The sequence below is a fragment of the Muntiacus reevesi genome, chromosome 18, assembly GCF_963930625.1.
Source record: "Muntiacus reevesi chromosome 18, mMunRee1.1, whole genome shotgun sequence".
NCBI lineage: Eukaryota > Metazoa > Chordata > Mammalia > Artiodactyla > Cervidae > Muntiacus > Muntiacus reevesi.
In genome coordinates this window covers 29,211,658-29,237,079 of record NC_089266.1, presented here as the reverse complement: position 1 = coordinate 29,237,079, position 25,422 = coordinate 29,211,658, and the positions used below count along the sequence as shown (strand labels likewise).

At 49.3% G+C, this 25,422-nt stretch overlaps 2 protein-coding genes across 6 annotated transcripts in view; both read right to left on the bottom strand.

Annotated features, from left to right (window-relative positions):
- Positions 1 to 7,209, bottom strand: part of FBXW10B (F-box and WD repeat domain containing 10B) — a 37,725-nt gene extending 30,516 nt beyond the window's left edge. For all 5 annotated transcript variants that reach the window (XM_065909995.1, XM_065909996.1, XM_065909997.1 and 2 more), the window contains exon 1: positions 47 to 7,209. In XM_065909995.1, the coding sequence (XP_065766067.1) occupies positions 47 to 551 (505 nt within the window). In that variant the 5' untranslated portion in view covers positions 552 to 7,209. The remainder of the gene's footprint in view (positions 1 to 46) is intronic.
- A 142-nt stretch (positions 7,210 to 7,351) lies between these two features.
- On the bottom strand, positions 7,352 to 25,146 carry TRIM16 (tripartite motif containing 16). Its single transcript, XM_065910000.1, has 6 exons — positions 24,420 to 25,146; positions 17,863 to 17,958; positions 14,962 to 15,195; positions 14,461 to 14,626; positions 13,899 to 13,994; positions 7,352 to 8,965 (listed from the first exon to the last, which is right to left on the bottom strand). Exons 1-6 carry the CDS (start codon positions 24,921 to 24,923, stop codon positions 8,382 to 8,384), a joined length of 1,680 nt encoding a protein of 559 aa, XP_065766072.1. The 5' UTR covers positions 24,924 to 25,146; the 3' UTR covers positions 7,352 to 8,381.
- Positions 25,147 to 25,422: the final 276 nt, after the last annotated feature.

Below are 25,422 nucleotides of genomic sequence, written 5' to 3'. Positions count from 1 at the left end.
CTGGTCTCCAGGGACCCCGGGTCTCTCTACCTGTGGCCTCGCTTACCTGAGGCGTCACCCCACTCTCTCAGAAACAGGACTCTGACGGCGTCAGTGGCGGTGAGCAGCAAGCCGGGGTCACACATCTGCAGCAGCAGGAGCGTGTAGTTGGCCTTCGTCCGCTGGCTGCTGTTCTGGAGCCAGTGCAGAGCCTCCCGCATCTTCTGCTCCACCATCTCGTCCAGCGTCTGATTCCAGGAGGACCGGATCATCTTGCGCTCCTTCCTGCTCAGGTCGACCCGGGCCCTGTGATAGACCAGGTCCTTGCCCTGCGTGGTCTGCAGGAGGGTTAGGAAGTAGTGTAACAAGGGCAAGCTGTCCAGTTGCTGCACGACACTCACCAGGAACCTCCTCTGGAACCCAGCACCCACCCTCCAGAACCACTCTCTCGTGGAGAAGATCTTCCAGGCCAGGACGCACGTCTCACACTTCTGGCACACGGGGACAGAATCATTCCCCTTCTCACAGCGAAAGTACGGGGCATTCTTGAGCCTGGACTCCAGGTTTTCCATGGCCCCGAGAGGACCAGCTCATTTTATCCTTGCCCACCGCCAAACCCCAGACGGACTGGAGATGCTGATGAGTATCCCAGTTGAGCCTTTTCCAATACGAACATCTCCCAAAGAAAAGGTACACTGCTGCAACGGGGTGGAGAGCTTCTCTCTCCCAGAAACTGCCAGTTGAGTCTGGCTTTCAGTACTGACCTCCTAGGAAACATGCCTTTACCGTAAATCTCCTAAGCCTGGCACTGCTCAGAGGGAGGCAGTTGCTGTATATTCTAAAAAAGCTGGTCATCTCATTTCTAGAACAACAGGAAGAGAGGTGGTCAAATCTAGATAGTGGATGGACCCCTTTTAAAGAGAAAAATATATGGTGGAGCCTGGTGTTGAGGCTTCCGTTGTTGTTGTGAATGAATTTTAAATATTTATGAATATGAAATTAGATGGAGGCTTCCGTGGATGGTTGTTTAGTTAGAATGATCTTGTATATGTTTATAGCTATCTTCTTAACATCAAAGTGAAAACACAAATGCTTAATATATATTTGCCTGGTAGGCTACAGTCGGACATGACCAAGTGACTAACACTTTCGCTTCAGTTTCACTTCACTTTTCAAGTTACTTAAGTGTTTCAGAATGCTAACCAGGGCACTTCCCTGGCTGTCTAGTGGTTAAGGTGCTGCCCGACCAATACAGAGGGTGTGGGTTCAATCCCTGGTCCGGGAAGTACAATCCCACATGTCGAGGAACAACTAAGCCCATGTGCCACAACTACAGAGTCCGTGCACTGGGAACGACAGATCCCTGATAACACAAGGAAGATCCTAAGGCCTGCAACCAAGACCCAACCACAGCCAAGTAAATACAAATAATAAAGTAAATAAATAACAACAAAGACCCAACCACAGCCAAGTAAATACAAATAATACAGTAAATAAATAATAATTAAAAAAAATAAAGAATCCTAACTGGAAATTTCCGCAGGTAAATCTCCTTAGTGAAAAAAATGCCATTGGGCCTGAGCGTATATTTGGGGTCTCTTCAAGCCTCAATCACATGCCAACCCCTGGAGTCTAGAGACACCACAGCTGAGCAGAAAAGACTGGGGAGTCTGGGGTCAGACTCCTGGGTTTGGACCCCAGCCCAGCTAGTCACGAGGTCTGTGAACACAGGTGCATTACTTAACCCTTTATGCTTCAGTCTCCTCATCTGTAAAAGGGAGACAGCTGTTCAGTTCAGTCACTCAGTTGTGTCCGACTCCCTGCAACCCCATGAACCACAGCATGCCAGTCCTCCCTGTCCATCGCCAACTCCCGGGCTCTACCCAAACCCATGTCCACTGAGTCCGTGAGGCCGTCCAACCGTCTCATCTTCTGTTATCCTCTTCTCCTCCTGCCCTCAATCTTTCCCAGCATCAGGGTCTTTTCCAATGAGTCAGTTCTTCACATCAGGTGGCCAAAGTATTGGAGTTTTAGCTTCAACATCAGTCCTTCCAATGAACACCCAGGATTGATTTCCTTTAGTATGGACTGGTTTGATCTCCTTATAGTCCAAGGGACTTTCAAGAGTCTTCTCCAACACCACAGTTCAAAAGCATCAATTCTTCGGTGCTCAGCTTTCTTTATAGTCTAACTCTTACATCCATACATGACCACTGGAAAAACCATAGCCTTGACTAGACAGACTTTTCTTGACAAAGTAATGTCTCTGCTTTTTAATATGCTGTCTAGGTTGGTCATAACTTTCCTTCCAAGGAGTAAGCGTCTTTTAATTTCATGGCTGCAGTCACCATCTGCAGTGATTTTGGAGCCCCCCAAAATAAAGTCTAACACTATTTCCACTGTTTCCCCATCTATTTGCAATGAAGTGATGGGACCCGATGCCATGATCTTAGTTTTCTGAATGTTGAGCTTTAAGACAACTTTTTCACGCTCCTCTTTCACTTTCATCAAGAGGCTCTTTGGTTCTTCTTCACTTTCTGCCATAAGGGTGGTATCATCTGCATATCTGAGGTTATTGATATTTCTCCTGGCCATCTTGATTCCAGCTTGTGCTTTGTCCAGTCCAGCATTCCTCATGATGTACTCTGCATATAAGTTAAATAAGCAGGGTAACAATATACAGCCTTGACGTACTCCTTTTCCTGTTTGGAACCAGTCTGTTGTTCCATGTTCAGTTTTAACTATTCCTTCCTGACCTACATACAGGTTTCTCAAGAGGCAGGTAAGGTGGTCTGGTATTCCCATCTCTTTCAGAACTTTCCACAGTTTATTGTGATCCACACAGTCAAAAGCTTTGGCATAGTCAATAAAGCAGAAATAAATGTTTTTCTGGAACTCTCTTGCTTTTTCAATGAGCCAGCAGATGTTGGCAATTTGATCTCTGGTTCCTCTGTCTTTTCGAAAACCAGCTTGAACATCTGGAAGTACACAGTTCAAGTATTGCTGAAGCCTGGCTTGGAGAATTTTGAGCATTACTTTGCTAGCGTGTGAGATGAGTGCAATTGGGCAGTAGTTTGAGCATTCTTTGGCATTGCCTTTCTTTGGGATTGGAATGAAAACTGACCTTTTCCAGTCCTGTGGCCACTGCTGAGTTTTCCAAATTTGCTGACATATTGAGTGCAGCACTTTCACAGCATCATCTTTCAGGATTGGAAATAGCTCAGCTGGAATTCCATCATCTCCACTAGCTTTGTTCGTAGTGATGCTTTCTAAGGCCCACTTGACTACACATTCCAGGATGTCTGACTCTAGGTGAGTGATCACACCATCATGATTATATGGGTCCTGAAGATCTTTCTTGTACAGTTCTTCTGTGTATTCTTGCCACCTCTTCTTAATATCTTCTGCTTCTGTTAGGTCCATACCATTTCTGTCCTTTATCGAACCCATCTTTGCATGAAATGTTCCCTTGGTATCTATAATTTTCTTGAAGAGATCTCTAGTCTTTCCCATTCTGTTGTTTTCCTCTATTTCTTTTCATTGATCGCTGAGGAAGGCCTTCTTATCTCTCCTTGCTGTTCTTTGGAACTCTGCATTCAAATGGGAATATCTTTCCTTTTCTCCTTTTCTTTTCACATCTCTCCTTTTCACAGCTATTTGTAGCGCCTCCTCAGACAGCCATTTTGCTTTTTTGCATTTCTTTTTCTTGGGGATGGTCTTGATTCCTGTCTCATATACAGTGTCACAAACCTCCATCCTTAGTTCCTCAGGCACTCTGTCTATCAGATCTAGTCCCTTAAAACTATTTCTCACTTCTAGTGTATAGTCATAAGGGATTTGATTTAGGTTATACCTGAATGGTCTAGTGGTTTTCCCCACTTTCTTCAATTTAAGTCTGAATTTGGCAATAAGGAGTTCATGATCTGAGCCACAGTCAGCTCCCGGTCTTGTTTTTGCTGACTGTATAGAGCTTCCCCATCTTTGGCTGCAAAGAATATAATCAATCTGATTTTGGTGTTGACGATCTGGGGATGTTTGCTATGACCAATGCGTTCTCTTGGCAGAACTCTATTAGCCTTTGCCCTGCTTCATTCTGTATTCCAAGGATATTATTTGCCTGTTACTCCAGGTATCTCTTGCCTTCCTACTTTTGCATTCCAGTTCTCTATAACGAAAAGGACATCTTTTGGGGGTGTTAGTTCTAGAAGGTCTTGTAGATCTTCATAGAACCATTCAATTTCAGCTTCTTCAGCGTTACTGGTCGGGGCATAGACTTGGATTACCGTAATATTGAATGGTTTGCCTTGGAAACCAACAGAGATCATTCTGTGTCAGTGTCAGTGTAAGGATTAAATGAGGTATTACATGCAAAGCAGGGCTTCCCCACTGGCTGAGGGGGGAATGGATCCCCCTGCCAATGAAGGAAGATCCTCTGGAGAAGGGAATAGCAACCCACTTCAGTATTCTTGCCTGGAGAACCCCATGGACAGAGGAGCCTGGCGGGCTCCAGTCCATGGCGTCACAAAGAGTCAGACGTGACTTAGCAACTATAACACCATCAAAAGGCAGGCAATGACATGAGTAGTTCTAGCACCCACATTTGGAGACTAGCTACCACCAGAGAAAGGCGATGGAAGTCATGGCCAGGCTGGTCTTGTAAAAGATTATAGTGAAGACAGGAATCAGGCCTGGAAGGAGATCAGTGCTAACAGCTCAAGCCTGGAGAAGAGGTAAAAGTGGGTTAGCTTCTGGTCCGCCAGGAAGGCCAGACAGAGCAGAGAGGCCCAAAGCACCTGTATAGGGGGCATGTTATCCCCCAGAAATGTTACAGACTGGAAGCAGCTTGTTCCTAAAGACCTAAATAAATTAGGGTTTTAATCTGTGGAGCTGACATACACCAAAGAAGCAGTTTTACAATCCAATTTGGCCTTGACTTCATGCTTGAGGGCTCAACCTTGGGAGTTAGAGATGGGCTGGAATCCCCTAGTTTTCTTACTGGAGCTGTGGCCATGGGCAAGCCCTACAGCCCCTCCGGGCCCCAATCTCATCGTAGAAGACGAGTGCCTACCACTGCCTGGTGGGGTGTCCTAGTGTGAGGCTTACATTCCATCTGTGCTTTAGGAGCTGCCAGAGGCAGCGGAAGCTCCTATATGACATACAAAAGAATGGCACATGCTGATGAGCTTGGAGAAAATGACAGAGAACATAACACTGGCCTTTGTTATCTTTCTATTTTTTTATCTGTTTGTTTTAGGTAATTTTCAGTCTTGGACCAAGGAAAAGAAGATATGACTGTCAATTGAGGCAATGATAGAAAAGAAACTAAATGTTCCCAACACCCAGTTTTGCCGTGATGATCAATCAATTTTGATCACAGCAAAACTGAGTGTTACTAACATTTAAGAAAGGGCTTCCCTGATAGTTCAGTTGGTAAAGAATCCTGCAATGCAGGAGACCCTGGTTCAATTCTTGGGTCAGGAAGATCCCCTGGAGAAGGGATAGGCTACTCTAATATTCTTAGGATTCCCTTGTGGCTCAGCTGGTAAAGAATCCACCTGCAATGTGGGAGACCTGGGTTCGATCCCTGGGTTGGGAAGATCCCCTGGAGAAGGGAAAGGCTACCCACTCCAGTATTCTGGCCTAGAGAATTCCATTGTATAGTCCATGGGGTCGCAAAGAATTGCACACAACTGAGCAACTTCTACTTTTCTACATCAAGAAAAAAGGTCTTCAAGCCAAAAGAAAGAAAAAGAAAGTTATAGTTGCTCAGTTGTGTCCAACTCTTTGCAACCCCATAGACTATAGCCCACCAGGCTTCTCTGCCCATGAGATTTTCCAGGCAAGGACACTGGAGTGGGTTGTTATTTCCTCCTCCATCGGATCTTCATGACCCCAGGATTGAACTTGTGTCTCCTGTGTCTCCTGCATTGCAGGCAGATTCTTCACCCCTGAACCACTAGGGAAGCCCTTAACGAGTGAACAAAAAGAGAAGCTGGTATTGAAGACAGGTGAGGAGACACCCAGAGGGTTCCTTTTATGAGTCTGAGTGTGGCATAAACAAATGACATCTCATGACACTGACACAATTTACCAACGTGACTGAAACCCAGGCAGTAAATTTTGAGAAACTAGGGAGAATGCTGGAGGATGGAGACAGGCAAAATTGTCTAGATTTTTTAAAAGAAAAATAAGTTGGATTCTAGAGACAGCAGACTAGATGTGAATTTGTCCCTGAATTCTAAAATGCTTTATCAAATAGTTTGTGAGCATTTAGGGAAGAAGCATCAACAACCTACTGGGGTTTAAAAAAAACACGGTGGCCAAGTTGATCTCATTTTCTCCTTTCAGAGCACTGTTAGATGGAAGTGCTAACATAGCGTATCTTGGCCTTTGCCATTGAAAAAGTCCTTCATGGTGTCCAGTGCATAAAGGTGCAGAGGTGGACTACGTTATCGAAGAGTTCTACACATGCATAGCTTTTTTAAAAGATTTTTTTTGACGTGGACCATTTTTAAAGTTTTTATTGAATGTTACAATATTGCTTCTGTTTTATGTCTTGGTTTTTTGGCCACGAGGCATGTGGGATCTTAGCTCTCCAACCAGTGACTCAACTCGCACCCGCTGCATTGGAAGGCGAAGTCTTAACCACTGGACTGCCGGGGAAGTCCCACACTGAAGCATGACTTATTGAATAACTAAAACCAAAAGGTATTGACTGATGACTGCAAGACTCTAACAAATGTATGTATCAACAAGAGTAAGATTTAAGAAAAGGTCACCAATTTCTGCAGGATAGGAAGGAGAGCTGTTATAACCTGGTAGGATCATGAAACAAATCTATCTCCACAAGCAGCAGTGATGTGATGAGTTTTACAATTCAAATTTTTTAAAAGTCAATAAAATTCAAAAACTTTAAATTCAGTTTGAAAATTAAAATGCTACACTGTGTAAATCCTATGATTCAAACGTCTGACAGGGTCTTCGGAAACAAGTCAAGTGTTGCTGAAATAATGTGCTCTTGAGACAGGATGACCAGATAGGGCAAAGAGGAAGAGGCTTGCCTTGACACAGGTCATGGAAAAGACCCAGAAGTTATATTTCCAATGAGTCCCAGAAGGGACTTCAGGTTATGTTCTCAGAAACCCATTGAGATACAGTTTGTCATTTGCCTAAAGGTTTGATGTCGGTAAAGAATCGTCTGCCAATGCAGGAGACACATGAGACGCGGATTCAATCCCCAAGTCGGGGAAATCCCCTGGAGAAGAAAATGGCAACCCATCTCTGGTATTCTTGACTGGGAAATCCCATGGACAGAGGAGCCTGGCAGCCTACAGTCCATGGGGTCGCAGAGTCAGACACTATTGAGCAAGAATAAGGACTAAGGAACCTTTAATTTTAAGGAATAATCTGTTGAAAGGAAGAAAAAGTGATCAGAGGGGTAAAAGATCTGGAAACCACAAGGAAACTGGCAAATAGGATGTGAAAACACGAATATTCCTGGGGACCCATGAGAGCTACCCCTAAGTGTGTAGACAACTGATTGTTGGATAAGGAATTAGACACGTCCCCACCATCCAGGTGGCTCCAGAAGAGAGGTGCTAGGGCCATCTGCCGAGGTCACAGGGACTAGGATGTGGACCCTATGAAGACGGTCCTGCAGTTCTCACTGTGCCCAAGCCAGGAGAGCTGCCTGTGAGGTAGTGAGCTCTCCGTCACAGCACAGCTGCAAGGCCCATCAGACGTGGGCACAAAAAGTCACTGAGGCTGTCAGACTCTCCATGCTCACAAATGCAGTTCACCTTGTAGTTTATTCCCTTACACACAACACCTGTGATCTAAGGAGGAGGGCAGTGCGGGGTGGTGGTTAGAAGAGTTCGATGTCAGGTTTGAATCCCACCTCGGCCACTCACTCTCCACATGACCACAGTGACCCTGAGTGAGTTCACTAACCCCCTGGACCGCAGCCTGTCCATCTGCCAAGTGGGGGTGGTTGAGCACCTCCCCATGGGGCTGCCGAGAGGGTCACAAGGGCTGAGGCCCAGGAGGCGCTCAGAACAGGGGACGCAGGAGTAAGACAAGGTTAGTGATTGGTTATGATTCCTCTGCAGTCTTTCTGATCGCTCTAAGGTTGCCTGGTGACCAACTCTGGGCACAGCGTGCGGTCCACCCAAGCAGACAGGACAAGATCATAAGAAGATGGTGAGGGGGACCTAGGGTTTGAGGATTACTGCAAACACAGGGACCAGTGCAGTGAGGCACCCAGGAGATGACCAGAGACCCTTCCCCTCATCCTCACACAATTTCTAAAGCCAGCAGGTGCTGGCAGGGACCCCCAGTCAGTCTTCCAATGAAAACTGCCACCTGTCTGTGTGTCAGCACAGGTCTGAGACCTGGATCAGCATCTAGGCAGCAGACTCCACCAGGGCCGGCCCTGGCTTCTCAGGTTCCTCTCCCAGATCCGCAATCCGGATGGCACTGTCCTTCTTGGAAAGCCAGAAGGCTGGGTAGACTGGCTCCAAAAACTTACACTGGAACCTATGCAGCAGCGTCAGGGTCTCAGGCTCAACGCCGTAGAAGGAGAGGCCCCCGCCGGGGAAGTCCACATAGACCCCCAGCCTCCGGCAAGCGTTGGCGCTGAGCAGGGTCTCCGCATCGCTGTGCCATGCTCTGAACCCCTTCCCATCCCAGTGGAGGCTCCAGGAGAAGTCGTTCCCGGAGATGCAGCTGTTGCGCTCCTCGCCCTTGCGGTCGATGCCCTGGCACGTCAGGCCCACATAGACGCCCGCTCCCGAGAGCTCCACCTCGAAGTAGTACCTGTGTAGGTACAGGCTCTGCTGGGCCAGCACCTGCCGCCAGTGTGAGAACCTGCTGGGCAGGTCGGGGTACGGGTGCTCCCAGGGCGCCGTGTTGGTGACCTTGCGGTTGTCATCTTGCAGCCGGAGGTACCTGTGTGCCGTGTCGGGGTCGAAGACAACATCACAGGCATCTGAGGGGGACATAGAAGGTCAGGGGCTGACCGCTGACTCATATCTAGCCAGCCTCCAAGGGATGAGAAGACATCCATCCCTCTGTTCCCTGTCTACCCAGGTCCCGTCCCCTCCCAGAGAAGAGGTGGGTGAAAACCAGGAAACAGAACACAAGCGGGACTCTGTGACTTATAGTAATTGTAGACTTGGTCTTTGCCCCTGGCTCCCGGCACAGAGTTCCCTGTAATTTCCTGAGTGGTAACAGCACTAGCACCATCTTTTGTTCTAATGCTTGGTCTTTGACAGGCTTCCCAATCAGTTCAGAGGTAAAGAACCTGCCTGCCAATGCAAGAGATGCAAGAGACTCAGTTTTGATCCCTGGGTCAGGAAGATCCCCTGGAGCAGGAAATGGCAACCTATTCCAGTATTCTTGCCTAGAAAGAATCCACCTGCAATGCAGGAGACACAGGAGACACAGGTTCAATCTCTGGGTCGGGAAGATCCCCTTGGAAGAGGAAATGGCAACCCATTTCAGTATTCTTGCCTGGAAAATCCCATGCTGAGACCAGTTCCTGACACAGAGCTCCTGAAACCCTTGTAATTTCCTGGGCTAAACAAGTGTCTTTTTTTTTTTCTTAAGAGGTAGAGTTTGGGGGATCTCATTTTGTGTTCATTTATTTATTTATTTGGCTACACCAGATCTCAGTTTTGGCATGTGGGATCTAGTTCCCTGACCAAGGATTGAACCCGGGCCTGGTGCCTTAGGAGCTCGGAGCCTTAGCCACTGGATCATCAGGGAAGTCCGAGTGTCTTTTGTTCTAACGAGGTGACTCTGTGTGTGGGGATGGTGGGGTGGGGCTGGCTGGTCACCAAAAAGACCAAGTCATGGCCAAGTTCTGCTTGGATCTCGCAGCCCTAACTCCTCTTCTCTTGTGAAGAGAGATGGGCTGGAAGTGGTTCATCACGCCTGTGGGATAAAAGCCCCATAAAATCCCAGTAGTATGGGGTTCTGAGCACTTCCAGGCTGACAAACATCCACATCAGGCAATTGATCCCACCTCCATGGGGACCCTCCCAGCTCTTGCTCTGAGCATCTCTCCCTTCCTCTGGCTGCTCATCTGTGTCCTTCATCACATCCTTTCACGAACTGGTGAACGTAAGCGTCTTCCTGAATTCTGTGAGCTGTTCTAGCAAATGCTCAAATCCAAGGAGGGTCCTAGGAGCCTTGGATTGTAGCCAAGTCGGACAGAAGTTGTGGGTCCTCTGAGGGTCCCATAATTGTGACTGGCATCTGAAGTGAAGGCCGTCTGATGGGCTCTGATAGCATCTCCAGGCAGACAGCATCAGGACAGAGTTAAATCCTGGGACGCCCAGCCATGTCTGGGGGAATTGCTAGGTGGGGGCGGGGGGAGGGGGCCTCTCTCCCACACACGTGGTAAGTAGCCCCAGACACCTTTTAACAAGTCACCCCCACTTCCTTCCTTCTTTCTTGAAGCTCAAACTACTTGCCATTTACTGTATTATTTGTTGAACTGAATCAAGAAATAAAATTTACCGATGGGCTCATGTTTTCATTCATTCAACAAACATGTCCTGAAATTCAGGTGCTTTTCTATGCAGTGTTGGCAAGGGTCATACACTCACATCTGATTCACTCATTTGTTAAAATATTTGGCCACTATTTAGCAGGGGAATTCTCAAGCAGTCCCCCCGCATGTACACAGATATTCTCTTCCTGACCCCAGAGGACACCTCCACACACCCAAATGCTCAAGTCACACTCCAGGTTATTTTGACATTTCTCTTGACCCCATCCTCCCTCATTTGCCCCTCAACTCACAGTGGAAGCCCCAAGTCCCACCTAGAGACCCCATTCACCCCCATCTAAGTCACCCATGAATCTCCCCCAACACGTGCAGCAGCTCCACATCAGTTGGCTTCTTATATCAACTATGTGTGCGCATGCTAAGTCACTTCAGTCATGTCCTACTCTTTGCAACCCCCATGGACTGTAGCCCACCAGACTCCTCTGCCACTCCATGGCATTCTCCAGGCAAGAATACTGGAGTGGGTTGCCATCCCCTTCTCCAGTGGATCTTCCTGACTCAGGGATCAAATTTGTGTCTCTTTTGTCTCCTGAGAAAAGGAAAGATATTCCCATTTGAATGCAGAGTTCCAAAGAATAGCAAGGAGAGATAAGAAAGCCTTCCTCAGCGATCAATGCAAAGAAATAGAGGAAAACAACAGACTGGGAAAGACTAGAGATTTCTTCAAGAAAATTAGAGATACCAAGGGAACATTTCATGCAAAGATGGGTTCGATTAAGGACAGAAATGGTATGGACCTAACAGAAGCAGAAGATATTAAGAAGAGGTGGCAAGAATACACAGAAGAACTGTACAAAAAAGATCTTCATGACCCAGATAATCACGATGGTGTGATCACTCACCTAGAGCCAGACATCCTGGAATGTGTAGTCAAGTGGGCCTTAGAAAGCATCACTATGAACAAAGCTAGTGGAGATGATGGAATTCCAGTTGAGCTATTTCAAATCCTGAAAGATGATGCTGTGAAAGTGCTGCACTCAATATGCGAACAAATTTGGAAAACTCAGCAGTGGCCACAGGACTGGAAAAGGTTAGTTTTCAATCCAATCCCAAAGAAAGACAATGCCAAAGAATGCTCAAACTACTGCACAACTGCACTCATGTCACATGCTAGTAAAGTAATGCTCAAAATTCTCCAAGCCAGGCTTCAGCAATACTTGAACCGTAAACTTCCAGATATTCAAGCTGGTTTTAGAAAAGGCAGAGGAACCAGAGATCAAATTGCCAACATCTGCTGGCTCATTGAAAAAGCAAGAGAGTTCCAGAAGAACATCTATTTCTGCTTTATTGACTATGCCAAAGCCTTTGACTGTGTGGATCACAATAAACTGTGGGAAATTCTTCAAGAGATGGGAATACCAGACCTGCCTCTTGAGAAACCTGTATGTAGGTCAGGAAGGAATAGTTAGAACTGGACATGGAATAACAGACTGGTTCCAAACAGGAAAAGGAGTACGTCAAGGCTGTATATTGTCACCCTGCTTGTTTAACTTATATGCAGAGTACATCATGAGGAACGCTGGACTGGAAGAAGCACAGGCTGGAATCAACATTGCCAGGAGAAATATCAATAACCTCGGATATGCAGATGACACCACCCTTATGGCAGAAAGTGAAGAAGAACCAAAGAGCCTCTTGATGAAAGTGAAAGAGGAGTGTGGAAAAGTTGTCTTAAAGCTCAACATTCAGAAAACTAAAATCATGGCATCCGGTCCCATCACTTCATTGCAAATAGATGGGGAAACAGTGGAAATAGTGTTAGACTTTATTTTGGGGGGCTCCAAAATCACTGCAGATGGTGATTGCAGCCATGAAATTAAAAGACGCTTACTCCTTGGAAGGCAAGTTATGACCAACTTAGATAGCATATTAAAAAGCATAGACATTACATTGCCAACAAAGGTCCATCTGGTCAAGGCTATGGTTTTTCCAGTGGTCATGTATGGATGTGAGAGTTGGACTGTGAAGAATGCTGAGCACCAAAAATTTGATGCTTTTGAACTGTGATATTAGAGTCTTGAGAGCCCCTTGGACTGCAAGGAGATCCAACCAGTCCATCCTAAGGGAGATCAATCCTGGGTGTTCATTGGAAGGACTGATGCTGAAGCTGAAACTCCAATACTTTGGCCACCTGATGTGAAGAACTGACTCATTGGAAAAGACCCTGATGCTGGGAGGGATTGGGGGCAGGAGGAGAAGGGGACAACAGAGGATGAGATGGCTGGATGGCATCACCAACTTGATGGACATGAGTTTGAGTAAACTCCGGGAGCTGGTGATGGACAGGAAGGCCTGGCATGCTGCGATTCATGGGGTCGCAAAGAGTTGGATACGACTGAGCGACTGAACTGAACTGATGTCTCCTGGAATGGCAGGATTCTTTTCCATTGCACAAGCTGGGAAGCCCCTATATTAACTGTATTATCTGTTTGTAAAACATACATATGCTGCTGTCAGGAAACGTGAAAGAACAAATAAAGGAAACTGGAAACCAAGAGGTCTTGGGGGAGACGAGGAGCTGTGGCAAGAACAGGGTCATCAAACCCGAGGCTCCACGTCAAGACCAGAGCAAACAGGGTTCAGGAGTCGGCCAGCCGGAGCTCACCCCCAGAAAGCAAGCAGAAGCAGGGTTGAACAGTGACTTCCAAAGAGATTAAAGTCGGGAAAATGAGCCTTGATTACCCAGACACGTCCTTCCTCTCCTGGGAGACAAGACCTCCCTGTCTTGTTAACCATGAGCAAGTATTGATTAAAAATAAGTGTTTCTAAAAATGCCAACAGACCAGGACACTTCCACGTCAGGACAGGACAATGGGCTAGGTAATTCCAGTCAAATCAGACTTAAAAGGGAGCCACCCGGTAACCAGCCAGGATCTTCAAAGGGGCCAGGGTTGTGAAGGACACAGAAGGACTAAAGGACTGGACACAGACTGGAGGAAGCTAAGGAGTCAGAAAACATCGGTGACTCTGGACTGGACTTCTGACCAGGAAAAGGACACTGGGAGCAACCCTGGTGAAATCTGAATAAATTCCAGCCAGCAATGCTCATGTCCTGATTTGGATCAATGGACCATAGTTATGTAAAGTGCTCACGTTTGGAAAAGCTAGGTGAAAAGTATATCAGAATCCTTGGTCCTCTTTTGTGCAATGTTTTAACTCTGAAACGGTTTCAAAATTAAAAGTTCTAATTTTTTTTGAAATTCAACTTATTTAAAATTTAAATATACCATTTGGGGATAGACCTGAGGTTGCAAGAACCTGAAACCTGCTGAAAGATGGTGTCCTTGCTTCCGAAGCATCACATGCACATCCACACCCAGGGAAAGCAGGGCAGCTCACGACTTACACTGGAGGAACTGCGGCCTGGTGCAGGGCTCGGGTTTCGAGGTCCGATGTCTGTGCTCAATGACAGCACACACCTGAGTTCTGATGTCGTACTCCTCTAGAAAATCAAGAGTTGTGAATGCTCACCTGTCCAGGTGGGCAAGAGAACCTAAGGAACGGGAATCCCCCACTTTAGTTGCTCTTCCCTGGACCTCCTGGGGAAAGTAGGGACCAGACACTAATCACACTTCAAAGAATCCTGCTCAATGGACCACATGGAAGTAAAACCTGCTGAGGAAAGATCCCAGCCTGACCTGGGTTTCACTTGAAAGCACAGGCATCAGTGACCTCAGAAGTTAGTCTGCACTTGAGTGGAGATGTGGGCCAAGGGCATACCGAGACCATGTTCTTTGATCTCAGTTGTAAGTTAACATCATCAAGGTATGTGTCCACCAGCCGCACGGTTCAACCAGAGGACGGCTCTGAAAATGGGACATTCTCTCCACCCCTGTTCTGTTCTCCCTCCCTGACTCCCACCTCCCCCGTCAACCCCTCCAGAGATGTCACAAGCCCTGGCGTCTAACCATCCTTGGAGAACTCCTGGAGCTTCTCCTTATAGCTCTGCAGCAGCTGGATCAGGTGGGCAGTGGAGTCCGTGATGACCTTGTGGATGCCCGAGAGCTTGTCCTTGAGCCCTATGTAGACGCTGGGGAAGGCGCTGTCCTCCGTGTTCTTGAACTTGCAGTACTCCTGCAGGAAAAGAAACACAGCAGAACTGGCCATGGCTTTTGTGCTTCCTAAACAGGGCTGCCCTACTCAATACATCACCTTCTGCATCTGTGACATGGGCTGATAGGGGCATGTACTTCACAAAATGTAATAGATTCCAGCTCAGCACCTGACCACATAGAAGGCATCTTCCATGACCTGGTCCAGCCTCTCCGCTCTGGGCAGCCCTCTCTCCTACTCCTGTTCTCTGCTGCTCTCTGCCTCATTTTATCAACAGGGTGGTTGCCTTGCCATGTCCAAATGTGGACCTAGCAGAGTGAGGGTCTCTCTGGCTCTGGCGTCACAGTGACCCATACCTCCAGGAACAGCACGGGACTGCCAATGGCAGTGATCCTGTCCAGCTCCTGCCTGGCCTTCTCCATCTCTGCACTCCTGTACTCCAGGTGGGTCTTGATGCCATTGGCCTGGCCCAGGGCAGCTTGCTCCTTCTCCTCCAGGAAGAGCATCACGTCGGCCTGGGCCTTCGTCACAGCAGCGCGGAGCTCCCCAAACTGCTCCTCCACCCTGGCCTTCACCTCCGACACTGATACCTAGTGGCGAGGGGGTGGGGGAGAACCAGTGAAGAATCCATTAGTGCTTAGTGAAGCAGCAACCTTACCAAAGCTCAACACACAGAAATATAAACCCATGCGTGCGTGTGCAGTCATGTTCGACTTTGTGACCCCACAGACGACAGTCTGCCAGGCTCCTCTGTCCATGGAGTTTCCCAGGCAAGAATACTGGAGCGAGTTTCCATTTCCTCCTCCAGGGGATCTTCCCCACCCAGGGACCAAACTTGTGTCTTCTGAGTCTCCTGCATTAGCAGGTTAATTTTTAACCACTAGCGCCACCCGAGAATTCCAATATAAACCCAAGAAACCCTCAAATTAGGGAACAATTTCCTATTATAAAAGAAAGCCTTTATTCTCATTTGAATCCCAGGTTCCATAAAACAAGAAGGACTCTCTGAGGCGAGAGTCCTTATTTACTCTTCATTAACTTTGTCTTTCATCCATCAGACAAGACTGTGCATTATCTGCTGAGCCCAGCTCTTGACAGTCAGATTCCTCTTCAAGTCTGTGACATCAGTCTTCCTGTCTGGACAATGAACCTGTTCAGTGTACTTGATAGTCATATTTCTTGCAGTACATTAATAATTTGGCTTCTTTGTACAAATCAGTAGCATGAATTTGCTTTCTCAGCACTTCATTATGTCCAGCTAAACTACCCACCAAGGAAATCAAACTGTCCAGCAAGGAGATCAAACCAGTCAATCCTAAAGGAAATCAACACTGAATATTCATTGTAAGGACTGATACTGAAGTTGAAACTCCAATACTTTGGCTACCTGATGTGAAGAGCCAAATCATTGGAAAAGACCCTGAGGCTGGGAAAGATTGAGGGCAGGAAGAGAAGGGGACAACAAAGGGTGAGATAGCTGGATGGCATCACCGACTCAACGGACATGAGCTGGAGCAAACTTCAGGAGATCGTGAAGGACAGGGAAGCCTGGTGTGCTGCAATCCGTGGGGTTGCAAAGAGTCAAACACGACTTAGTGACCAAACAACAACAAACTGCCCACTGGATCCATCTGAGCTGAAAGCACATCCTCTGGTGTCTGGGCCAGGCCCAAAACGTTTAGGGCATGTGAAGGCGACCACAGCACCTGAGCATTGCAGGACAAGCCTACCTGTGTGGAATGGAATGCCATGTTCAAAAATATATACAACTAACTCCATGTGATGAATAGTAGGGATTTGCCTGATGGCACCTGTGTATGTGGGAGTCTGTCCTTCCATATCTTTAGTAAATGCCTTAGTCAAGGTCATATTTAACAACTTCAATCCACGTTGTTTTCAACAGTTTCCTTTTATCTGTGGTAGTTCTTAGGTAGTGGTGCTGACAGGTGAGTGGGTGGATGGATGGCTGGATGGTTGGTTGGGGGAGGGGTGGATAGATAGGCAGATGAATGGATGGAGAGGTAGAATCATTCTTCATAGGCAAAGATGCTGCTGCTCCTAACTGCCAAAGGGTGCACATTTTGCATTCTCCTCTGAGTTCTGGTTATTGGCTTGCCACTAATGAGAAGCTTTTGTGAAACTGTCTGGGTCCACTTAGAGTTTATTATGGAAAGTGGTCAGAAACCAGAGAGACTAAAACTAAGAAGCCTGGCATACCATTATGGGACTTCCCAGATGGTCCAGTGGTAAAGAACCCGCCTACCAATGCAGGAGATGCAAGAGACTTGAGTACAATCCCCGGGTCCAGAAGATCCCCTGAAGGAGGGCATGGAGAGCCACTCCAGGATTCTTGCCTGGGAAGTGCCATTGACAGAGGAACCTGGTGGGCTAAAGTCCATGGGGTCGCAAAGAGTCAGACTGAGCACACAGACCATTGGCCTTATCAAGTTGCTGTTGTTGTTGTTTAGTCATTAAGTCATGTCCGACTCTTTGCGACCCCATGGACTGTGGCACGCCAGGCTCCTATGTCCATGGACTTTCCCAGGCATGAATCCTGGAGTGGGTTGCCATTGCCTTCTCCAGGGGATCTTCCTGACCAAGGATTCAAACCCGCAGTACCATCCACTAATCCAGCCGCTCTCACCTCTCTTTTCTGTCTGCCAGGATTTAGGACAAGCAAGAATCGCCTGCAGAACACCCTCTCGTGGTGGAAGAAGCCAAGATGATGCATAATTTCTGGAGCTCTAGCTAACCACCACCCTCGATTCCCACATATACCATTTGCTCTTGGTCAAAAAAGCATATGCAAATATACAAATGAGCCAGAGTTATCACAGGACTGGAGGAGGGTATGGCAACCCACTCCAGTATTCTTGCCTGGAGAACCCCATGGACAGAGGAGCCTGGTGGGCTACAGTTCACAAGGTCGCAGAGTCGGACACGACTGAAGCGACTTAGCACGCACATCACAGGACTAGTGAGCTCCTACTCTCCACTGTTAAAAGTGAGTCACTTGCCAGGTTTCAACCTTGAACTAATTTCACGGCAAATCCCAGCGACAAGGTGACGCCACCCTACGGTGTAGCCAACCTGATCTGTACCCACAGTTTCCACCAGATGATAAGACCTAAGGGGCCTGTGGACGTGGAGGCCGGGCCTGCAGCCGTGTCCCACAGTTCCGGGTGGGCCTGACTGAACCAGCAGCAGCAGCCAGCCAGGTGTGCCAAAGCCCGGCAGGTGACCCCAGCCAGACTTACCAGGACAGATTTATGGTTAGCCTGGAGCCTGGAGATGGCATTTTCATTCAACTTGAGTTTCTGCTCCAGGTCTAACTGGGTGCTCCGAAGCTCAGCCTAAGAAGAGGAAAGGTTAGCAGTGTTAGGGAGGAAGGTGTCCAGGACACCCGGAAGGTCCCCGGGAGCAACAGCGCCACCTGTCCTTCTTCCACAGAAAGGAGAGTTTGCCTCGGAAGCTGCTCCCAGGAGCAGGCTGGGCACCCTCTGTGGAGGCAGAGAGGGTCCATCGTGCACCAGCATTACCAGCTGAATCTCCTCCTGTCATTGTGACCATGCCCACAGCAGGTAAACACGCTGTCTCCATCACACAGGTGAGAAAACAGAGCCACGAGGGTCACGCAGCTGGCAGTGGAATTAACAGGACCATCTGGCCCTGGACAGGCTGAAAGGGATCGTGGGGGCTTCGAGCTGGCGGTGGGCGGTACCCCAGGGTTTCTACTTAGCAGCCAAGACTTTGGGACAAAGTTGACTTAACGCTTCCACACTTGCATTTCTTCACTGTGAGGTGGGGAGAGCTAGTGTCCAATTCACAGGGCTCCTGTGAGGACGGGAGGCAGCGGGAAGTCTGCACAGCAGCCGGCACCTTGTGGGTGCTCCATCGGTGGCAGCGGCATCATTGCCTTCATCATTTTACCGGTGCCTCTTTGGCTGCTTTCCATCACGGAATCTTCTCTCCCGGACGCAGGCAGGGCAACCCCTCCCCACCGAGGTGAGTGCCCACATGAGAACTCTGGGTTTGCCTGCTTTGACCCCCACCCCCCCGCCCAGCCCCACTCCGCCTCCCTAAGCTCTCTCTGCCCAGAACCTGACAAGACAGGAAACCAGAGGCTTTGTGAACGTCAAAGGCCCCCGTCACTTTCTGCCTCCACAAGGGTGTGAGACGGCAGCAGCAGAAAGGACAGCTTTCGCTGCTTTTCACAGCAGCATATGTCAGCACTGAGCTCTGAGTCACTTGCCCTAACAGGTCTTGGACTGGCGGGGAGCACCTGACGCGTCTCCCCTTCCTCCCACCAAAGCCCGCGGTAATCCCATGCCCCAGGGACAGAAGCCCAGGCGGGCAGGGGACCCACCTCGCTCTGCCAAAAGCCGGGAACATCTGATCAGGTTCCAGGGTCCTGACTCAGAGCCGATGGGAGTCCACTGACTTCCCACGCCTGAGACCTGATGTCCGGGAGTGGGGGAAGTGGGGGAGAAGGAAGGGACCTGACCTATTTGGGGGAGATTGTGGGATCCTGGTCTATCAGAAAGGCTTACCCAGCGACCTGCTCCAGGTTGAGTAGGGGGAAGGACATGAGGCGCTTGTTTAATAGGTAATGGCAGACACAACGGAACACACAATGGCAACAGCACAGACGTGAGAACATGTTAAAGGGGTCAGCCCCAGCATGACCCAGGGACCCAGGAGACCCCCAGAGTATATCGGGAGGGGTTTCTCCCCGCTGTCTGCAGACTGCCATTAAAGGAGAAAAGGACTCCCTAGTGCCTCATGGGGCCCTCTGAGTCACCCCACCAGCGGGCACTCCCGCTTACCCATGACAGGCGGGACCACTCAGGCAACCAGCACCTCCAGTTATTCCTGTTCCTAGAAAATGACGGGGCGCCTCAGACCCCGGCTCCAGGATTTCCCAAGACGTCAGCCGCACACACATCGCAGACCAGGGCAGGCTCTGCACCAAAGCAGGACAGGGGTGCCAAGTGAGCGTAAATGCCCCACATCGAGGGGCACAGAGAGCCCCGCCTGCCTTGGCGGGGAGAGGACAGATGCTGTGCAAAGGGCAGCGTGTCTGTGATCCAACACCTGCCACTGGCGGGCTCCACGGCCCCCGTCAGACCCTCTAGCATCTCCTCTGGCGCCTCAAGAAGATGTTAACAAACTGTTTCTTGCTTCTTCCTCCAGGGCACAGGTCGCACCCGGCTGGGTGGCCAGGGTCAGGTTAGAGATGCAAGCTGGAACAGCAGAGGGAGTGAGGAGAGAGAAAGAAAGACATTCTACATGGTGTCAGGCATGCTGTGTGTCCCTCTGGGAACCCGAGAGCCCCACCTGGGCCCTAACTTCACTCCTCGGGCAGCTGGTCAGAGCCCACTTCATGTCAGTCCAGTTACATAAGGCAGCCTCCCTGCTCTCAAAGGCAGTAGAATGTTTAAGAAAAAACAAGTTAGATAATACTGAGTCCAACACACTCTTCAGAAGTTCTAGAAGAAATTCTCTGAACGGCCTCAAGCCATCCGCCTTCTGGCAGCAGACGGCCATGAACAACGCTGGTTAACTGCTCCCCAGAGAACTGGGGACACTTGTGGCTCTCAGAACCTGGCTCTTGCTTCACCTTGAGATTGTGCCCACGTCCCTACCCTGTCCTTAGCTTTCTGGAACCTGTGCTGAGGTTGGATGCAGTGACCTGCCACGAATGAACCTAAAGGTCTAAGACGGGGTCTAGCCCAGGCCTTCCCTCCTCCCAAGACCCCCGCCCCTCACTGCCAGGGACTCCCTCCTCGGAACACACGGCTGAGCTTTTGTGCTGCCCCAGCCCTTGGACGTCCAGGGAGCCATGGGCCTGCCTTGGTTTCCTGATTACAGCCCACACTCCCTGGGAGGGTGCAGCACACTGAGCCCACAAAAAGTTCTCGATAATGTTTGATAAACATAGCGAGGAACAGAAAAGAACAGAAAACCAGTCACAGAAGTGGTACAGATTTCACAACATGCACATACGCACACAGGCATACAAGCATGCAGCCTCACTTCCTGGCAGCGAGCCTGAGTTCTGAGAAGGTGAGCGGAGTTAAGACCAGCTGATCTTGAAAGCTAAGGGAGAGGGATAGACTGGGAGATTGGGATTCAGTTCAGCTCAGTCGCTCAGTCATGTTCAACTCTTTGCCACCCCACGCACTGCAGCTTACCAGGCTTCCCTGTCCCTCACTATCTTCCAGGGTTTGCTCAAATTTATGTCAATTGTATATAGGATGGATAAACAACAAAATCCTACTGTATAGCACAGGAAACCATATTCAATATCCTGAGATAAACCCTAATGGAAAAGAATATTTAAAAAAGAAAGTATATATGTTAAAACTGAGTCACTCTGCTGCACAGTGGAGATTGGCACAGCATTGTAAGTCAGCTATACTTCAACTAAAAAAAAAAAAATTTAAGTTATGGGGCCCTGGGAAGTTGGCCCCAGGAAGGGGAAGAGGAGAGTCCCCACAGGAAAGGGCTGGGCCCTAGGAGCCCAGCAGCACAGAATAATCAGAGAACACCTGGATTTCCCAAATTCAGAGTTTCTGCCCAAAGGCATAGCTGGAGAGCGTAGGAGCCGCAGAAGAGGCTCAGACGGAGAACTGAGAAACCAGTTGCTCTGCAGACCCTGTGCAAGGTCCTGTCCCTGGGGCTGACCCTGCCATTCTCAGTTTCCTCTGCATGACAGACTTGCCTGAGCAAGCAGCCCTAAACACCATCCAAGGTGAGCTTTAGCTAAGTGAAGTGACCTTCAGCAAAGTGACCTTCAGCTCCAGCCACTTCAGGCTGGCTGAAGGAAAGATGGAACTTCTGGAGCCTTACTGAGGTCTGGTAAGACTTTCCAAATAATCCTGGTGGAGATTGCAGCCTCCTCGAGGAACTGTGTCTTCTGAGCCGGTCTCCTGGCAAGAAATCTTTCAGTTCCTGAGCCTCGAGGACTACCGAGAGAGAGAGCACTTACTGGGCACGCTTGCTCTGAATTGAAAGCAAGGATACAGAGCAGAAAAGCAGAAAACTCAGACAAGCAGACCCGTAAGCAGAGGTGGTGAACAGGCCAGAGACCGGGGTTACCGCACTGCTCCTATAACCGCCACTGCTTTCAGCACCAAAAACTGTCCTGGGTGTCTTTGTGTTACTGACACAGCTCCCTCATGGGTGTCCGAATTTGGGGTTCTGCACATGTACTACATAAGCGATCCCCAACTTTATTAGCACCAGGAACTGGTTTCGTGGGAGAAAAGTCCTCCATGGATGGGGGGTGGTTTTCTGGATGATTCAAGCACATTACTTATTTCTATTATTTATTTTGTACTTTATTTCTATTAATGGTAAAGAATCTGCCTGCAATGAGGGAGACCCAGGTTCAATCCCTGGGTTGGGAAGATCCCCTGGAGAAGGGAATGGCCACCTACTCCAGTATTCTGGCCTGAAGAATCCCATGGACAGAGGGGCCTGGAGGGCTGTAGTCCATGGAGTCGCAGAGTTGCACACAACTGAGCGACTAACACTTCTATTATTACGTCAGCTCCACCTCAGATTGTCAGGTTAGATCCCAGAGGTTGGGGATCCCTGCACTAAACAACTCTCCCTGCTCAGAATGACAACTACTCAATGTCTCTGTAACGCACCAGCTTACACTACATTTAAAATTCATATTGTATCTATGCTGCTACAGGAACAGAATTTCTGAAAGGAACGAGAAGGAAGAGCATATGATGATGTTTATCTCTGAAGAGAGGCTTTCCAGGTGGCTTAAAGGTAAAGAATTTGCCTGCAATGCAAAAGATGCAAGTTCGATCCCTGGGGATCAATGTTATTCCCATGGAGAGTTACTCCCCTGGGTCGGGAAGCTCCCGTGGAGAAGAAAATGGCAACCCACTCCAATACTCTTGCCTGAAAAAATCCCATAGACAGAGGAGCCTGGCAGGGCTATAGTCTGTGGGGTTGCAAAGAGATGGACACGACTTAGTGACTGAACATATATACTTCTGAAGAAGGAGATGGGTGGATCCAGGATGGGAGGGTGACCTTTTCTGGTAAAATCTATTGCAGTATTTGGTGATTGTTCCTCTGTATGTGTGTACATGCATTCCTTTTCCAGTTAAACATGACAGAATTCAGATATTATACCCTGAACAAAGGAAATGCACTCTGCCTTCAACTCTTTACTACATGTATGGCAGGTTTTTGGTGCATTTTTTTTAAAAAGTAAGGTTATAATATTGTGACCTTGGGGTCCTTCCTTGTGTCCTCCAGTGGGTGGCCTTCCAGAAGCTCCCATCCCTCACTCCATGACTTAGCCGTCTGTATGAGCTCGGATAAATATGGTAGGGATGAAGAGTTGCCACCTCGTAGAGTTATCCTAGGACCGAATGGGGAAATCCCAGGGAAGCATGTTGCACATGGCAACCCTCCAAGACCAGTTTCCTCAATTACCTGGAGCTCTGTCCTCTGACCTGTCCATTGATAAAGAGCCTCCTCGTGGCCGTGAACGTGAGCAGTGGGTGGAAATGACCAGCTCTCCTGACCGGACATTTCCTGGCACTAGAGATGCTGGGAACAGTTGACAAGTGGATTCTAGAGCTGGTGACTCACTGACATCTGGGATACAAAACTTTCCAGAACTATTCCCACTAACACCAGATAAACACTTAAGAGAGGACGTGGAAGAGGGACCCTACTAGGAACCTGCCCCTCCCAGGAAGCTCATTCTCAGTTGTCTTGGAGCCCTGGGCCAAGGCACTGTGCTCTGTGCCAACAAGGGAGCTGCCCAGCATCTGGACACAAGAAATGTGGCACAGAACTTCCCTGGTGGTCCACTGGCTAAGAATCCACCTTTCAATACAGGGGACAAGGGTTCGATCCCTGGTCAAGGAACTAAGATGCAACTAAGCCGGCATGCTTCAACAAAGGTCCGACACAGCTAAATAAATAAACATTTTTAAAAAAAAGAAAGAAAGAAATGTGGGACAAAGTTCAACTGCACATTCCCCGCCCGCCACCCCCCCCCCCCACCTTCATAACAAAAGTGCTCTTGGAAGTCCAAGTAAGGAAAACAAAGCATTTAAGTCCATTCCCAAGGATTCTCCAGGCTCTCAGCTTTAGGGCAGAGAAAAGCCAGTTGTTCCAGAAACAGTTTCCCTATCTGATGGGAATAAAATTACAGGCTATGAGCACAGTGTTTCTGTCTCTCCTGATGCCTCTATCTGATGAGGAAGTTTATTTTCCCTAAGGATAGTGGTCCTTGACATTGTCCAGGAAAGACGTTCCCAATTCTAAGTTATATCAGCCCATCTCAAGGTCTTGAACTTCATAGCTGGCACCTCCAGAGGGGCTCTGTCTCCCGATATCTCGTTTGGGGTAAAGGGAAGAAGAGAAATTAGGGGGAAATTTTGGCTCTTTTCTCCAGAATTTCTGCCAAGGTTTACATTTCATTCATTGCCACTCAGACCTGACCAGAGGGGAACACCACTGTCCTAAGTCATACACCTTGTATATCCCACCCCCAGACACAGATCAGCATTGAAAGCTGAGTGAGAAACAGCAGGAAACCAGCAAGAGGAGCGACAGACAGACAGAGAGTGTTTCAGGGACAGTGGGGCCAGCGGGGACAGAGTGAGCTACGACCGAGTCCCAAAGCCAAGTGCAGGAGACACTCAGGCTGGGTGTACCGCCAGGTAGCAAGGCTGAGAGAACGCAGCCCCAGGAGCCTCGGCGGAGGCCTGGCGGCCTCCCCTGGCACACGGCCTCCCCACCTCCCTCTCCCCCAGACCCCAGCACTCACCTCCTTGTCCCTGCGGGCGGCGTCCAGGGAGACCAAGGCGTGGCCCCTGTGCTCGGCCTGGCTGCACTCCTCGCAGATGCACCGCCCATCGGGGTCGCAGAAGGCGATCAGTGGGCTGCGGTGCGCGGGGCACAGCCGCAGGTCCCGGTCCCTGGCGGGCTCGGTCAGCTGGTGGCCGTGCAGCCTGCTGTTCTCCTGGTGCGGCCGCAGGTGCTCCGGGCAGTAGTTCACCATGCAGGTCAGGCAGGACTTGACGGCCCTCACCCTGCTGGCCCCGAGACAGAAGTCACACAGGACCTCCTCCTCCTCCTCCAGGCCCTCTGCCTCGGGGGCCCCCTGCCACTCAGAGCCCTGTCCCCCAGTTTCCCCTGGGGGGCTCCCCGGGGAGCCCGGGTCCTCTTCCTCTGCGGGACTGGCCGAGCCAGAGTCTGGGCTGAGAGTGGCCGGAGGGTGAGCGGGGACCCCGCGCAGCGGGCCTGGAGCCATCAGATCCAATTCAGCCATGTAGGCGGCCTGCCACTGCGGAGCTGGGCTTCCTCTGCCTCTGGGCCCAGGATCCGGAGCCCGAGTCAGACAGCAGAACCACGCCCAGAGGACTGCAGCTGCAGTAGGACTTTAACTGTTTCCTCCCCCAGAGGCAGCTCGGTCGCTCATTACTCCACTGAGCTGGGAGGACAGCCAACTGTGATGGCCACCAGGAAGCCCAGGTCCTCGGGCTCAATGGCCCAGGCTCCGGCCCCTCCTCCAGCCCAGAACCGAAACAGCTATTCTTCTGTGAATCATTCGCACCCCCACCCCCACCCCATAATCTCAGCCAAGGCGGGTCAGTCTGGAAAGGACCAGAAATTCCTGAGATCTGCAGTCACAGCCAATGTTGCTTTATATAACTCGACAGGTTCAATGTTTTTGTCTTCAATTTTTTCCTTCCTGGGGCCACGCCACAGCTTATGTTCAGTCGCTAAGTCATGTCTGACTCTTTGCAACCCCGTGGACTATATCCCAC